The sequence below is a fragment of the Gallus gallus genome, chromosome 2 (genome assembly GCF_016699485.2).
Source record: "Gallus gallus isolate bGalGal1 chromosome 2, bGalGal1.mat.broiler.GRCg7b, whole genome shotgun sequence".
Lineage (NCBI taxonomy): Eukaryota > Metazoa > Chordata > Aves > Galliformes > Phasianidae > Gallus > Gallus gallus.
The window spans coordinates 106,008,304-106,025,589 of NC_052533.1; the positions used below are offsets into that span (position 1 = coordinate 106,008,304).

The following is a 17,286-nucleotide window of genomic DNA, read 5'->3' on the forward strand; positions in this document are numbered from 1 at the left end:
CGATCGCCATGGAAACGCTGGCCCGCCCCAGGCCCGCCCCTGGTCCCCGGGTGGCGGCGGCGGCGGCGGGGCCTGGGCGCTGTACGGAGGCGGCTTGCAGCTGCGGTTGAGACGGTCCGCCGGTCTCCGTCCGCGGGCGGCGGCAGGTAACAGCAGGGCCGGACAGCGGGAGGGAGCGGGCGGCGGCGCTCCCCGGGCCGGCGCCGGAGGGGCGGGGCGGGCGGCGCGCAGGCCCGGGCCCTTTCCCCTCCCCCCGCCGCGCCGCCGCAGCCCGGCGCCCACCTGGCGCCAGGTGCCTCCCCCGCCATCTTCCTGCAGCCCCTCCGGCCCGGCCCCGCGGGAGCGGAGCGCAGCTGGCCGGGTCGGACTGGCGTCTCGTCCCCGCTCCCCACAGACAGGCCCCGACGTGTTGCCATGGCTGAGGAAGCCGCCGCCGCGCGCTTCAGCGAGGAGGATTTTTACTGTCCCATCTGCCAGGAGGTGTTCAAAACGCCCGTGAGGACTATGAACTGCCAGCACGTGTGGGTATCCCTCCTCCCGCCCCCCTCCTTCCTTCGGAAGCGCTCGCCTCACCTCCTCCGCCTTCCTGCCTTTATTTCCCTGCATTCTCCCCCGCCCAGTTTGCAGGTGCGGGTCGGGGATGGGACGCAGCGCAGCCTCCGCCGGCCGGCCCGGCTCTCCCCTCACCTGTTTCTTTTGTAGCGAGCGGGGCCGTCCGTGAGCAGAGGCACGCCCCGGAACGAGCCCCCGGCGTCACGCCAGCGCCGGGCTGTGCTGCAGTTGGAAGCAACTTCCGAACCTGTCTGAAATTGCATTTTTAGCTTTATTTATAGCTTCCTGCTCGTTTTCAAAGCGATCGTAGCGGAGTTGTCTCTTTCAGTTCATGCATTCGTAGTGGAAAGCTGTGCATGCTTTTAGGGACATGTAATCACTGAGTACTGGCTGGTAGAAATGCAAAATAGCTTGGATGGTTGATCCATTGCTTGGAGGAAAAGAGGTCAGAGCAGATCCGGGAAAGCTAATGAAGTGAAACCTTCGGGAAAACGGCAGGAATGCAGCTTTGCAGTATTCTTGGCTCCACTGAAGGACGATAAACAGAAGTTACTCTGATAAGATTTCCAGTACCACGTGTCTACTGCACCATTTAATATCTCATTAATGATCAATCCAGGGTCCTGCTCAGGAACAGTAGGCAGAAAATAGTCAATCTTTACCAAAAATTGCCCTAATTTCCATATACTTCTTTTTAAGCACTGTTATTTCATTTTCCCGATGTTTATCTTGTAAAGATCTTTTGTTCAGTAGGGAGTTAACTCTGACGTATCCCTTTTGTGCTGGTAATCACTCATCCCTTTTCAGGGACAAAGTATCTAACTTTCTTCACTCTACTAACCTGCTTGGTAACTTTTTAATTTAGATTTTGCAGGAAGTGCTTCTTGACAGCTATGCGGGAAAGTGGAACGCATTGTCCTCTCTGCCGGGGGAGTGTGACTAAAAAAGAGAGATCCTATCCCAAAAGGGCTCTAGATGTCGAAAGCAGTATGAAGAAAGCTTCTGGCGGCTGTAGATGCTGTGAGAAGCAGGTAGAGTAAAACTTTACAGAAATTGAATTTTCTTAATTTTAACCAGACACTTCTACTGTGTGCCATTCATGTATTGGAGCTAACATGGCCTATAGTGCTTTTCTTTGTATGGCTTGTGCGTGTAGTAGGTGTGCAGTGCCTGCCGTCAGGTATCTGTTAGGTATGCCTGACGTAGAAGAGGACCTTGGATTGTCTACAGTGACTTAGTGGAGAGCCAGTTTTCCCCAGAACACTGACAAAACTGAATACGGCTATAAAACTGTTACAAGTGAGTTAGCTTACTGAAAGCTGGAGATATAGGGAAAACCTCAGAAACTTTCACTGTGGAAGTAAAAGCAATCACGGCTGCTCTTATTTTTTTATTTATATAAATCTATTAAAACTTAATTTTAGGATGACAGATATGAGTTGATTGCTCTATGTATACCTATGTTCATATGAAGTTTCTCCCTGCCCCGTATTAAACCAGCTTGTTTACTATGCCTTTGTAAAGCAGAAATTCTCTACAGTAATCTACCTTCCAATATGAATGGATCCAGGATTTTAGCCACACGTTTTATGTACAAGTCCAGGTAGCCTTCCTGTCATTTTGGTTTCACTTAAGACCTCGGTCTGCCAGTGTGGAAAGATGAGCTTCTTGCCTTGTTCCTCAAGGTATATTGTTATGTAAAAGCTGGGAGAAAGAAACGCTAACAAGCTGATAAATCAAAAGGGAGAACCAAGCCGATTCTCAGTTGAACTCTAGGCACAGACTCATGGTGTTGTCTTACTTGGCTTCTAAACCTGTAAGCACTTCTGACAGTGCTACTGAACCTGAAGTTCTGATGTGGGGCTTGTCCAGCACATCCAAATTCTGACAAAATGCAGGCAACTCATTACTGTCTTACCTTGCATCTAAGTCAGATAGGCATCCTTAAGCTGGTGTTCATTCCCCTCTTTTTCATTTTTCTTTTTTCCTCAAATAGAAAAATTATGTATTATCAGAACACACTTAATATAAAACGATTTTGTTCTGCACAAAATAATAGCGGTCTGGAGAAGGATGAAGGAGCAGTTGTGCATATCCCATCCTCATGGGCCCTCTCTGTGGTAGCTCCTCAGTGATTGATCTCAGTGTGAGAGTTTGAAGGTCCTGCAACTTTGTTTCAATCAAATGGAATTTACAGGTCTTTTCACAGCTAAGAGCTCTCAAAGTTGTCTGGCTGTTAAGGATGTGGGGGATGGGAATGCTCTTCAGTCTCATAGCTGACAGAGGAAGATGTTATCTTTGGGAAGAAGGCATTCACCCTGAGAGGAGAGGCATAAGTTAGTTTTTCTGTTGTGTATGATGTCTAAATAATCCCTGCACACGTTACTTTCTGTTTGCAGAATTATCTTCCTTCTATCTTTGGATTATTTAGTATAATTTCAGTAATTTGGCATTTCATTTACAGGTTAGGTTTTCGTGGATGAGACAGCATTATAAAACGTGTAAGAAGTATCAGGATGAATACGGTGTTCCTTCTGTTATTCCAAAATTACAGATTTCCCAGGATTCAACAGGGAACAGGTAATCAGGGTGATTTATGTATAACAATGCATTTCTTTCCCCTAGCGGAAAAATTATTTTGTTTGTTTGTGGTGGTGGTGGTGGTTTGTTTGTTTTTCCAGGGCATGTCATCTTCTAGTAATAATTATTGTCTGTGTTCTTAGGCTTAAAAAAATGACAGTTTTTCCAGATATTTTTCTTTACTCAGCACACAGAAGAAAACCTTTCTACATGATGGTTTGGAATGTCTTCTAAGGGTCTCTTCTAAAAATGGTATAATATTTCCAGCTTACTTGCTTTACTTTGACAGCATTTGAGCAGCTTGCTTTGTAACAGATCTCATAATATCTAGCCCCAAGGAAGTTCCCTTCTCCTTTTGTTCCTCTCTCTCCTTTCCCAACTCTGTTTTAGTGGTTATCCTGTTTCAAAATGTTATTGTGTAAGCTTTTGTTTTCAGATTGACTTTGCCTTGAGCTGATCTTTTATGAAAAGTATAAGGAACCTTCAGCATATTACACACCGTAAAATCAGATACCATTTACCAATTTGCTTTCAGACAGTAAAGCTGAAGAACTTTCTTCCCCATACCTTCTGACTGATGTGTTTTGGCTTGGGTGTGGGGTTATTTTTGTTAGTTTGTTTGCTTTTGGTTTATTTTTGAAGACCTTTTTTACATACTATTTTCATAGACCTTTTATTATATATAGATTGTGCTTTATGTACTGTGCTGACATTCTGTTTTTAGCAGGCTGAACTGTGCAGTTTTCAGCCCATCAGTATGTTGAAAGCAGAAGTTCAGACTGCCACCAGAACTAGTTGCAGCAGTGTTTAACTGAAACATCTGGATATTGTTATGTGATTAATTAGTGACTATACCACAGCAGAATATTAGTGTTGTTTTATGTTTCGCCTTGAAATTCCTATTTTCTGGTATTAATGAATTTTAAGAACTTTTGATAGTGAAGTACAATAACACCATTTTCTTTTTCATTTTTTTTTTCCTTCATATAAAGTAGCAGGAATGATGCAGTATCAGCTAATGGAGAGATGGCTAGTAATCAATTACGCCAAGGAAATACAAGGTAAGCTGCTTATTTTCCTGTAGTTATTATTAAATTAACTATAGTGTAAGCTTATGCTATCTAAAACAAACAAAACTACAACAAATTCTATTTAAAAAAAGTATTTAGTTTCTTCTTCGTTTGCATCCATACATAAGGATTTTTCAATACTTTCTTGAAAGATTTGAACACAAAAATATTATCAGAAAGTAAGAACAAGGTGCAGTTGCAATTGGTTAAAAAATATTTTGTGAAGTCCAAGTCTCAGTAGAATGCATTTAGACATATGGATAATAAATTTGCTTTAAAGTTGCTCTTTAGAATTAGTGGTGATAGATGCTCTGTTAGGTCCACTATTACGTCAATAAAAATGTTTTTGTTGTTGTTATCAAAATATGGGAAAGTAATGCTGAGATAACAGATGAATTAAGCTTTCTGTAATACTACTTCCAAAACTTTTTTTCTGTTTAACACTGTGTATTTCTGCTTACAGTGGACATCCAACGTTCAAATGCCCCCTGTGTCAGGAAGCCAATTTTACCAGACAACGCTTGCTGGATCACTGTAATAATAGGCATCTTTATCAGATAGTTCCTGTAGTAAGTACAGTTACCTCTTTTATTTTTAATAAGTTTTTACTTACGTGTAATTCTTTCTACTTTCATTCTGATTATGTGAGGGATTTTAAGTGTGCAGCATCTATTCTATATCTTAACAGGTCACTGTGATCTGAGAAAGTCATAATACTTAAAGCACTGCATTTAAATAGAGGAATGGCTTTCATTTGAAAATGCTTCTTGTCCAGCACCTGGTTGGTTTTAGGGCATTTCTCACATAGCTGTCTCATTATTTATTTATTTATTAATTATTCTCAATTTGAAACAAACTCAGCTTTTATACCTGACATGCACTCCTCTTCATTTAGTAACTGAGTTCTGTTTTCATAGAATTCCATTTGTAACATAACTGTTGCTTTATTTGAAACCTACCGTCAGAAAGTAGCCTAAGGTAATCAATAGGAGCAGAGGAGAAAAAATGTTTGGTTTTCTATTCTTCTCATCTGTTTAGGAAGAGTTATCTTTTCTGTACATTATCTTGATCATCCCTGGTGCATGAAAATCCTTTTAAACAGTGTCAGATGTAGCAATTACTTTCTTTTCTAAGTTTTATGCAACAGGAATTAATAGAGTGGCAAACAGAAGTGGTAGTCCTCCACTCCTTAGACAAACACTAACAAACTTGGAAAGCTGGAATGTAATTTTGAATGTTACACCACTGAAATAAAGAATACCTAAAACTGTATTTCTGTGTAAACTGTAGTAGGATGTAGTACTACTTTAGAGTAGTTATTCCTGTAGAACATGTTTTTAATGCATATTCTGTATTATTACCAGTAGCTTTTAAAAATTTTTCTCTTTTTTTTTTTTTTTCCCCAAATTCAGATCTGTCCTATTTGTGTATCTCTCCCTTGGGCAGATTCTAGCCAGGTTACCAGAAATCTTGTTAGCCATCTAAATCTGAGACACCAGTTTGACTACGGAGAATTTGTGGTAAGCTTTTCCTTCTTTGTTAAGCAGGGGAGTAAATGGTAATTTTTATTTTATCAGAAATACAAATGCTAAAAAAAATTAAAAAAAAAATTGGTTATGCACTTTGTTTCTGCTCTGGACAGAAGCTGGAAGTAGTGTTCTTAACTTCCTGCTATCAACATGAAATGTTGCCAGGAATAGATGTTGCCAACAGTTAAATAAGCACAGCTCCAAGCTGTTAACTTAAGCCTTTAGTTCTGTATACCCAATCTGATTCATTTTTTTTTTTTTCTATAACAGTTTGTTATTCTTCCTCCTGAGGAAAATGTAATGGGTGATACTGTTTTATTTGATGTTTTTGGCCTTCTGTGGCAGCAGAGGTTAAACCATAGTTCTCAGGACTCAAAGTTCAGCTTGAAAAGCCAGTATGCTGCTACAGCCTCTCTTCCAATGTGTTGTGAAAGGGGCTGCAATGTAAAAAAGAGGTTTGGTGTTAGTATTCCTTTGGGATCATTTTGATTAAATGGCCCTTGAGTAGATAAAAGCTGCATGCCCAGATGTAGTCACTGGGTGGATCATAACTGAAGCCAACCAATTGAGACGTGCATATGGGCTTAGAGATTTGGAGAGTTCATTCTGTAGTTTCAAGAGTGTTAGCAGAGTTCAGGATATACTGTGTTAGCCTTGTATAGAAGAAAAATAATATTTGAGACATAGGCAGCCTCACAGGTTAAGGAAGGCAAAGATTAAGTATGTACTTTGTGTTGAGTGATCTGTGATGAAGACATGGAAGAGATTGACACAGGGGATTGAGCTGTTGAGCTTGAGTGCATCTTGAGTGCTTGAAGATGTAGAAGTGGTGATTGGAATTATGGGTTGGGAAACCTGCCAGAATTGTACCAAAAAGATGTATTACTCTGTAATACACTTATAGTGATATAGTAACATGTTGGAATACATGTCTTCAAAAGAAGCAGTATTAACCACCCATCTTTTGTGATACATATGATACAATCTATGATTACCGTAGTCTGGGGATAATGTTTTGTGTTTATTAATGGAAAAGGTTATGGCTAGTTGGAAGCCCCGGCAGAAGAGTTGTGTGATGCAGTCAGCTTTCCTGAGCTGACTGTTCTGCAATGTAACTGAGCCAGGAAGAGAAGGTGGGCCCTTCTGCTTAATGAGATTCGTCCTGATCATCTGAGTTCTCTGTCTTCTGGTTCTTGGTTAAATAAAGGATACTGTGCAACATAAACAAATCAAATACTTACAGAAATACAGAGCCTCAAATGTGGAAGATGAATTATTGAACTAGAGATTGTGCTATTTGATTTTTTTAACCATTTTGATGATATTTTCATTTTGTTTAGAATTATCAGCTTGATGAAGAAGCCCAATACCGAAATGCAGTTCAAGAATCCTGTCATGTGAACTTTTAAAATATGGACTTCTGTCTTACTGGTTATCTTAGAGGAAAAATTACATGAATTCTGTTGGTAATCTGAAACATATATTAATAAAAAATGGCTTAATTTTTTTTCCACATTGATATGAACTTTTCATATATGGTTTCACTGGAACTCAAACTTGATATTTTTAATGAGATCGGTCTCTTGGAATCAGAGACCTTTCTGGAACAACTTCTTGTCTTCGTTGTCTCTAACTTCTACTACTCTGTTAATTACAATTTTTTTTTTTTTACTAATGCTGGATATTTTGATTGACCAATAAGAATTTTGGGAACAGCATTTTAGAGATGCAAAGATGCTCTGTTGCACTGTTGAATTTAAGTTCATCTTTCGTCTCTAAGATAGCTGCAGCTTAACAATTTGCGTTGTCCTGCCTGAGGACAAAGTTTTATTTGATGTTGTGATTTGTTCCTTACCATTACTATGTAAATGAAAACAGTGCCAGTGTAAGAAATCAAAATACTTGTTTTGTATAGATCAGCAATGCAGAGGTTTCTTTCACTAAGAAAGAATGATGCCGTTGCCTGGGAATAATTACATCTATTTTCTTCCTCTTTTTGAGCATAACTGAAGTAGGACGCTTGATTAGAAAACTGAATGAGGAGTTTTCTCTGTACTCCTAACTATCAGTGAAGACAGCCCCCCTGCCGTACTTTCTGAGCAATTCAGGATGGCGTACAAGAGGTGTACTTTCTTGGTATGTGAGTGTGACTAGCTAGTATTTTGTTTTGTTGAAGGTTTTTAAAAACTTCAGTAGCTTTAGGAATTTAAGTTACCGTCTGTTCTGTCTCTCACAGCAGACTGTGTAAGTAGAGCTTTTATTGGCTTTGGACAAATTGGTGCTCAGAAATGAACTTGTTTATTTTGGTAAAACTGTTCAATGTGTGGACATCTGCTGCATCCAAAGGCTTGAAAAAACACTTGAGAAGAAAAGCTTGCTGTAAATTAATTACCAACATTCTGCTATTCTTGATATCCACTTTCTCAGCAAGACTGTCATTAAAACTGGAGGAAAAAGAAACCAAAAAACAACACCAATTTTGAATTTAAATAGAAAATGCATTTTTAAAAGAACTTCCAGATCTTTTAATATTAATGGGAGGAAGGAGAAATAAAAAATAAGTCATCTGCACAGATGACATTTTTGGGGATTTAGACAGAGACAGTTCTGAATGTATACCTTTGAGGACTGAACCTTCACGCTACACGACTATGACCCAACGTCAAACTGTTCTTATTGTGTACTGTATGTGTGGTGGTGAAGAACACACCTGGACTTTTTCTTACTTTTGTCTAGTTGGTGAGTTATATGTAATGATATCAGTTGTGCAGAAGTACAACCTCCAAACTCCTGTCTGAGTATTCTCACTCAGTCCGTTTTAGTGCTCTTTCCATCACATACCGCTTTGGAGTGCTTCACTGAAAGCAAAGGGAAAAGTTTGTTTAGATTTTTTTTCCCCCCTTTGTTCCTCTGCAAAGCCAACTACGAAACAAGGCAAAGGAATTTCAATGTAGCCTGATGCTACAGACGTAATTTTTTAAAAGAAAATGACCACGGTGTGTGTTTTTTATTGCTGTGTAAATTTGCAAATTAATTTAATTAGTTATATGAAAGTTTGGTTAACTTCTTTAGATTCCATAAGTTATTTATATAATCTGGCAATAACTGCCTATAGCCAATACAGATTCAGAACACCTCGTGGACACTGGAACTGGTTATTTCTGTTACTTGAGTGTACTTCGAGAATTGCAAATGACATTACATCTACTTTAAAAGTCTGGGAAGCGAGTTCTTCTATAGCAATAATTAGTTGCCACTTGATGCATAGTTGCTGAAGTAGCATTTTGTTCACGTTTAAACAAAGAGACTTGAATGCATATTTTAAAGCAACAAATGTGTATCAATGCAATATTAAAAAAAAAAGAAACTTGCACGGTGTTTATTCTCTTTATTTGCATATGCTAATGTCTGTACTGGTAGGCACTGCCTTGCTTTTGATATTTTAAACTTATAATATGAAGAGATTGCATCCAGCACATTCGCTAGGTAAGCATTTCTTGAAAATGGAAAAAATCTGTTTAAATATGCTGCTTCTGGTCACGATCTTTCTTACAGAAACTCAAACATGCATAAAACGTTGTGTATTTGTAATGAGCCATGCTTGTACTCGAAACATAAAACCTTTACTAAGACATTGCTGTTGAATAATACGTTCGTGTTGCATTGTGTATAGTTGAAATATGCTACATTATGGTTAAATTTTTCCTTTATTTTTTTTCTTCTATTAAAGTATTTTCTATTTGTTTCTTTGTTGCATAATAAAGATGATCAGTCCGTTTGATGCTGCTACTTCTTTATCAGATGCTTTTTCAACTTCACTTCACGGTCATTTATACGCTTTCATAGTTTTAAGTTGAGAAATAGTGTGTATGTTACTGAAACTGATGGTTTTTGGGCTCAGCTCACAATGCTCTCATGTGCTGACAAGCTACTTTACATCACATCTTAAGATCTTTTCATGAAGCAAAACTAAAAAAAGATGAGAGGTTGGACAAAACTGTTCCTAATGCATCTTTTCTCCCCCTCCTGTTAGTATATTGCTGTCCCATGCAAAGTTAACAGAGAAATAACCTCCTAAAAGAAAGAAAGATTTATGTAACACTTGATGCCAACAGCAAACCTTGTTATTTAGGTAGAAGAAATAATGTGGGGTTTTGTTTTCTTTCTTTCTTTCTTTGTTTTTCCCGTGAAAAGAATTTCTGGTTGCATTACTGGACCAGCATGGTGGCATGCAAGTGGTTTGTCCTTCTGCCCGTGTGTTTCTGAGCTGAAAAGCCCTTCCATTATTTTTTGTGGTTTTTTATATTCTAAGGTCATACACAGAATAATATGGTTATGAAATTTGACTTAAGGTCTTATTTTGTGTGATAGAAGCTGACAAAACGTATAAATTTACTTTTTGATATTAATTTAGTGTTCTTTCTCCTTGTAACATAGTTTTGTGAGCTCTAAATGGGTTATTGTACCACTTAAATCTGCTTACAAGCCCTTTGTTAGAGATTCCATTTAATTTTCTTTTACTGTAACAAAGTGTATCTCGTTATTTAGAGTGATGCACTTAGTGTGTTTAATTCTCCTTGGCTGCATATTCATAATACAATAAGCGAGCTCTGTAGAACTCTCCTTCGTCTTGCTCCAGTCTTTAGTCAGGACTTCATTCCCAGGGAGAGAGAGATGTTTCTGTGTCTGGGTCATCTTCTGACAAGTAGTCAGGCCTAGAAGGTATTCATATTGGGAAGCATTTTTGGACTCTGCTTGAGATGCTTTTTTCAGACCAGTGAGACTTGAACACACGAGTTTGTTAGAACTACTATAAATATATAATATATTTTAGGGTGGTTTTTTTTAATAACTTTTGTTTTATTGGGCACAAACTGGAACAGAGGAGGCTCCCTCTGAGCACCAGGCAGCACCTCTCTGTTGCGGGGGTGATGGAGCACTGGCGCAGGTTGCCCAGAGGCTGTGTGTGGGGTTTCTTCCTGACCCACTGCTCTGGGTGTCCCTGCTGGGGCTGGGCCTGATGGACCCAGAGGTGCCTTCTAATCTCAGGTATTCTGTGATAAAGAGAGAAATACCTTCCAGGTTCTTTTAGAATTGTCAGAACTAGCGATTAAATGACACAAACGCCACATAGTTTCTTCTCAGTACAGAATGCATTTAAGCTAGCTCTACATACCAGGTCTCTTCTGTGTCCTGTTACATACATGTTTGAATATATATATAGAAGACAAAGTTCAGGACCACTACTATAAAAAGGCTTTTATAATGTTGTTATAATTGCTTCTTTGCAGTGATTTGCCAGCCTGATTTTCATTTCATAAAGTTGGCTTGAACTGTTACAGTGCTTAAACTCTGTGTCCGCTTTGGGAAGGGCCAACATTCACCCCTTCATTTTCCCGCCTTAACCTCCCTTGTTCTGTCTGTAAGACAGGTAAGTTTTTTCTTATCATCATATATCTCTGTCTTTGTAGTCAGGAAAGCTAAAATAAAATCATCATTGCCAAATGCATTCAGTAGAATGATTTCATATAGAATTGGAATAGATTTCATATTCAGAGTTGTTTTCCACCTCCTCAAACTAAAAGTATTTGCTTTGGGGTGTGTGTATGTGTGTGTGTGTGTGTTTTCCTGGGAGGCTATCCTTTTGGGTTATATACATTAGGATTGTGTTTAAAAGCAAACACGTTTCATGAAGACCAGCCCATTAGCAGTAACAGGCACGTGTTTTGCAAAAAGCCTTGTGCTGAGTGTTCTGTTTCTGCAGGTGGTTTTTTTCCTCAGAATGGCGGAGGCTGGCAGGGTCCTCTGGGTCCACCCCCCCTCCATCAGGGACACCAGAGCAGGGGCCTAGGCCCACATCCAGGCAGCTGCTGACGGACGAGCAGACCCCACACGCAGCCTCTGGGCAGTCTGTGCCAGTGCTCCGTCACCTGCACAGCACACAAGTGCTCCTGGTGCTCTGAGGGAGCATCCTGTGTTCCTGGTTGTGCCCACTGCCTCTTAGACTGGCAGTAGGTGCCACTGCTACGAGCTTGGCTCTGTCCTCTTCGCACCATCCCTGCAGGTATTTATAGACTTTGATGGGACCCCACTGAGCCTCCTCTTCCATGGGCTGAACAGTCCCAGCTCTCTCAGCCTTTCCTCACATGCCCCGGGTCTTTCAACAGGCCTTTCTCCAGGGTCATGTTTGTGTCAGCAGTGTCATGGAAGGTATGACAGATGTGCCACCTCAGTTGTGAGACCATTCAAACTTCCGTAGTTTCTTTTATGACTTTTTCTTCTTTCTTAATGCAGGCCACAAGAGGGCACTGAATATTTTTGAGTTGTCTCTAAGTGTAGTGCTTAAGAATGCCGATTTACTCAGTACTTGTACTCCTTGATGCTTTTAGCTGTAGGATATTTGTACTCAGATATTTCATAAAGTGTAATACATCTTAAATGGCTTAGGGGTTAAGAGACTTTATTGTGGATTGGAACGATCCCAGCAAGAATGTTTCTGATATGCCTTGAAACCTCAAACGTAAAGCTGGACCCGTGTGTTTTATCATCGGGGCTGTGTCCACCGAGGGAGAAGCAAGTGCTCCCCACTTCACAGCGGGACACAAAGTGCAACACGCCCATGCAAACTCTTTCTTTGCGATTCCTCTCCTTCCTCTAACGTATTCGGAGGTCTTTAAGACGAAAGAGTTGCAGTGCGGCTGGAAATCACCAGGGGGCATCTGAGGACTGTTGCTGTCTGTGCTAAGAGCGATGGAGCCGGTGCTGATTTTGGCTCCTTGCTTCCTGGAGCTGCACACTCGCCAACCACCCAGCTAACAGGTTAGCTGCTGCAGTGATGACGTGCCAAGTCCAGGTAGGCCTCATCCCTGTGGTCTTATAAGCTGCTCGGTGCTTTGAAGTTGCCTCAGGCCTCTGGAACAAGGAGAGAGGTTCCCGTAGTGAAGACTCCCATGTCTCACATCCCTGGAGTGTGCTCCTGGAGCTGCAGCATGATATCATGGCCAGCTACAGCTGCTTCAGGGTCCACACTGGTCACAGTTTGTTTCCCAGTGTAAGCCCACTCATAAAATGTGATTGAAAGAAAATACATCACGTGTAGATCAGGTTCCAGCGGAGGGGAAGAGGTGTAATCTTGTGTAAGAAATTACCTTGTTTACAAAAGACAGTTTTCTCATATAAACAAAAAGATAACAGTTAAAGTACACCTGAAGTGGCAATGGGCAGTAGAGTGTGAAATGTTACACACCCGAGCTTCCTCTGGTTGCTTCTTAATGCTGCTTTTTTAATTTACCTTTAAGTAAGTAGTGGGAGGAAATGGAAGGTTTGTTTCCTTTTCTTGATGACTCTTAGTCAAAGCAAACACGTCGTGTTTGCTCCTCTGTAAGAAGGTGGAATCTATAGTAATTTTCACTTTCTTACGTTATTTCCTCATGACTCCTGCAAGATTTGTAAACGTTGGTGTTTCGTAGCTTGACATACTTAGGTGTCCGACTTGAAACACTTTGGATTTGATTGAGGGTCTCTAATCTTGTAGGTTAATCTGACTGCTCTTATCTTTATTGGTGCTTGTGCCTCATCAGCTGTCATGATAGTTTTGCAGTGTTATCCCCTCATGAAATTAACTGGAAAAAAGTGGAACTAATTTGTGCATGGTAACACATCAAGTCTGAGACAGAACAAGGAACAACCAGCTATCTGAGAATGATGGACCATTTGGATATCATCCTGCTTTTTAGAAGCAGGTCTGTAAGCACTGCTAAGTGGGGTACATAATGCTCTACAAGCCAGCAATTTTCAAGATTATTTAATTGATTTATCTCGTTTAAGTTCACATGGAAACTCAGTCAGTCAGGTTTCACCTAGATGTCAACAGGCAGCCCTTACTCACAGTTGCTCACTGCACTATATAGATAGCAAAATTATCAAAGCATCTATGCTGAAGTATAGAGCCATGAAACTAGCCAAGTATAAAAGTACCCACCAAAAATGCCAGAAAATCTCTGTCCATATAGAACTCTTATTTATTTATTTACTTTTAATTGGTTCTTTGTGTTGTGTATTGAATTTAAGTTGCTCTGACTTCATAAAGAGCACATGCAAGCATAGAAAGATATTTTAGTGCTCTCCCATACTTCACTCATTTCTTCCCAGTATCTCTGCCAGCATTGTTATCCATTCCTGGGCTATTATCCCCAGATATAGCTTTACTAAGCAGGTGTAGCTTTCCGTCTGTATTGGAAAATGCCTGATGAATGTTCCTTGTTCTGCAATAAAGCCACAAGATACAAACTGCAGGATTATCATTACTACCCATGCTACAGTAGTGCCCACCTTTGATGCTGCAGACATAAAGAGACAGTGCCTCTTCAAGAGAATGTGCTGCCTGCTCTGCATGCTGCCCATCTGTCTGGTGCTGGAGATCTTCCTGGTCACTACGGTAGATTTACAACAACCTCCACATCAATTTCTAATGTCTTTCCTTGTAATTACTTGTACTAGCAGCATGGGAGCGTGTGGGTCTATGGGGAAAGAAATCTAATTGAGTAGTAAAAGCCTAGATTTTGCAGGTGTCTCTTATAGTTACTCAGGGCTTATTAGATAGCTTAGCACCCATAAAAGTTGTAAAATATGTTTGAAGGTAAAGAACTGTAAAAAAAAGAAAGAAAAAGGAGCAACCTGCTAAAAACCTGTTCCTTCTGCTTTGCGTTTAATGTTTTTCCCCCAAATATAGAGCTTCTAGTCAGGACGCTGGTGGACTCTACTTGCAGATTAAACTGGAAATGTAAACAACATCCTTGTAATCCACAGGTCCCTGACTGTATCAAGAAAGAACATGAGTTACTTTTGGCTGTTATAGGTCTTGGTAATTGTAAAATAAATGCGTAATCTACGACTGCCACTCTTTTTATTCATCTGAAAATGCACACCGTCTATTTAAATAGGTTACACTATCCTTCATTAATTCATTCCCATTAATTGTCCATTACTTCCTACCGTTCACCTTGGCTTCAGAAGTATGATGTGGCATATAATTCTTTTAATCTGTAAAGTGAAATACAGAATCAACTCTTAAGGAAAGTAAGGGATAGCTGTATTGCCTGAACACAGTAAGTCAGTGATAAAACCAAGCGTTGGTCGCTATAGAGAACGTAGTCACAGAAGTGATTATATATATAAATGATCGAGAAAATAAATGATTGAGATAGATATAAATGATTGAGAAAACTTCTTTAAACTGCCTTCTTATTTATTGCCATTGCCTAATCATGAATTAAAAATCCAGTTTGCTACCTCATGGGAGGTAGCAAAGAATTTTCACCTTTTTTTTCCACATATCGCTTAAGTATCTGTTGTGTTTTCTTATTAGCAGATAACTGACTGAGATGTCAGAACTTAAATTAGTTAAAAAGCAGAGTGAATAGGGAGAAAAAAATGTATATGGACTGTGTAACAATTCATGGTCAGGTGCATTGGCTAACTTTGTGTGCAGTGGTTAGCTTCAATGGTGCCTTCTCTTTTGTGTTACACCAATTCCATCACTTTCTACTGTTTTCTTTGATTAACACATTTTAGCCTGTTCTCTGAGCAGCAATGGTCATGATCTAGAGTTTTGTTCAGTCCTTTGTGACAGGAAAATTATCCTTGTATCTCCTTTTGTAAAGCAGTTGGTGTGAGGTCTGTGTTGGTTGATGCATCCCAAGTGTGGATGTTGGGACAGAGGGAGGAGACTGTCCTTATCAGCTGCATGCAGAAGAGACCAAAGACATAGAAAAACAGTCTTCTAAGTTTTTTTCAGTGCCAAGTGGCCACACCAAAAAATATGTTGATTCTTTTGAGTTCTTTGTAAGGTACCTATCAGGTACTGTAATCACAGAACAATGGTTGTAGCTGTTGCAGTCTTTTACATTGGATCAATAGTGTGTTTTTTAAACAAGTATTATCATCATCCTCACTTAATATGCTTTAGTTCACATCACAAAGGAGTACTGGTGCTTATGAACTGAATTCCTTTGGTATGAAGCTAAACCAGAATATGTGCTGCAGAGCCTGCTTAATGCAGTCCAGTTGTTCACCACTGGCTTGCAATCCTTGAGATCAGATCAGAGCTTGGCCAAAGTAAAACTCTTTGAAATGTGTACAACCTAGAAGCCAGGTTCTTAGCACCAAATAATTTGATTTACATATCTGTTCCAGTAGGTAACTGTCACTATAGGCGTAGCCAGCCTAACCTAGAGAACCTCTGAAAGGAGAATTACTGGCATCACCCAGCAGCTGCAGAAGGCATTAGGAAGAATTCAAGGACTGCTGAACTTGGAGAAGAAGCTTTGATAAAAAGTCTTTTCAGCCTTCCAAATATCACTAATTTGGTAACAACTGTCAGTGTGATTGTTGGTGGGTAAAGGACTACATTATTTGCTATTAATTTCTGTAGAAAATACAATGATATAGGAGCAGTGGTATCCACAACTCCAGCTTCTTAAACAGTAAAACTAGCTTGGTTAAACAGTAAAATTAGCTTGGAATTGGGCAGCTAGAAATTAGTTTGGCATTTGTCTAAGAACAATTAGTTGTTTCTTACCAGCTCCAATACTTGAAATTTTATGAGAAATGTTATTAACTTTAATATAATCATGTGGAAATCTGTTCTTTGCAATCACCATACAAAACCCAAACATCATTTTAGTTTTTCTGAAATTCTAATCAGGTAGTGGATCTGGGGAAATAAACAGCTAGCCAAGTCTCATCACAGAATATCTGCAAGTACCTTGAACTTAAGCAAAAGAAGAAGCCGGCCATTTCAGCGCTCAAGGGCAGTTGGTAAATAGATGACTGAAGTCAGAAGAAACTCAAGCTCCAAACAGTAACAACAATGATAATACAAGGGCAAAAGAGACATTTTAGAAAATAATTTATATAGATTTATTAAATAATCTAAAAGAATACCACCACCTGATTTCCTGACAAGTGCTCCACTTTTATCAGCAGCATAAATGACATTGCCTTTTCTAAAAGTAAGATTCTGAATTTATGCTGGGGGTAGATCTGTGCACGTGTTTACCACCTTCCCTTTCAGTCAAAAAATGCATCTTAATATATTAAAGTCTTACCTTACGAGCTTTCAGTCTTTCAGAGGGAAGCGCCAGCTTTATTCACAGACGTATGCATTGGCTGAGGTGGGAAGGTGGCTCTGGAGACTCTCTGGTGTGATCCCCATGCTCAAAGGAGGGTCCTCATAGCTGTGGCCAGCTGGGTCTTGAATATCTTCAAGAATGGAGACTCTACAACCTATCTGGGCAACTTATTTTGATGCTTAATCACCTCACTGTAAAAAAAGGTTTTCTTACATTTACTTGGAATTTTGTATATTTTTATCTGTCTGTTTCTTTTGAATTTCTGTTTTCCACTGTTCATTTCTTCCTGTATTTCAGCTTATGTTCAATACATATTCTCACAGCAGTGCTTAAAACTGATCAATGTATATGTTAGTTGCCTTAGTGCAGTTATGATGGACTTCACTTTTAAGACAAGGTAGAGGCAGGGAAGTTAATCGCTGA

The 17,286-nt window shown here is 39.8% G+C and overlaps 1 protein-coding gene and 1 long non-coding RNA gene across 4 annotated transcripts; one reads left to right on the forward strand and one right to left on the reverse strand.

The window, feature by feature from the left end:
* Window positions 1–24: 24 nt before the first annotated feature.
* RNF138 (ring finger protein 138) lies at window positions 25–9,520 on the forward strand. 3 transcript variants are annotated; one of them, XM_040695679.2, is made up of 8 exons: window positions 25–146; window positions 395–521; window positions 1,418–1,583; window positions 3,017–3,132; window positions 4,125–4,193; window positions 4,666–4,771; window positions 5,615–5,722; window positions 7,072–9,520. In XM_040695679.2, the coding sequence occupies exons 2-8, from the start codon at window positions 415–417 to the stop codon at window positions 7,138–7,140; spliced, it is 741 nt and encodes a 246-aa protein (XP_040551613.1). In that variant the 5' UTR covers window positions 25–146; window positions 395–414; the 3' UTR covers window positions 7,141–9,520. The 3 variants fall into 3 exon arrangements, with proteins under 3 accessions (XP_040551613.1, XP_015138091.1, XP_015138089.1); XM_015282605.4 differs by having other exon boundaries at window positions 5,649–5,722; XM_015282603.4 differs by having other exon boundaries at window positions 4,128–4,193.
* On the reverse strand, window positions 805–17,225 carry LOC121109756. Its single transcript, XR_005857430.2, has 2 exons — window positions 16,840–17,225; window positions 805–2,539 (listed from the first exon to the last, which is right to left on the reverse strand). It is a non-coding gene; the product is annotated as an uncharacterized LOC121109756 (long non-coding RNA).
* Between the last annotated feature and the right edge of the window lie 61 nt (window positions 17,226–17,286).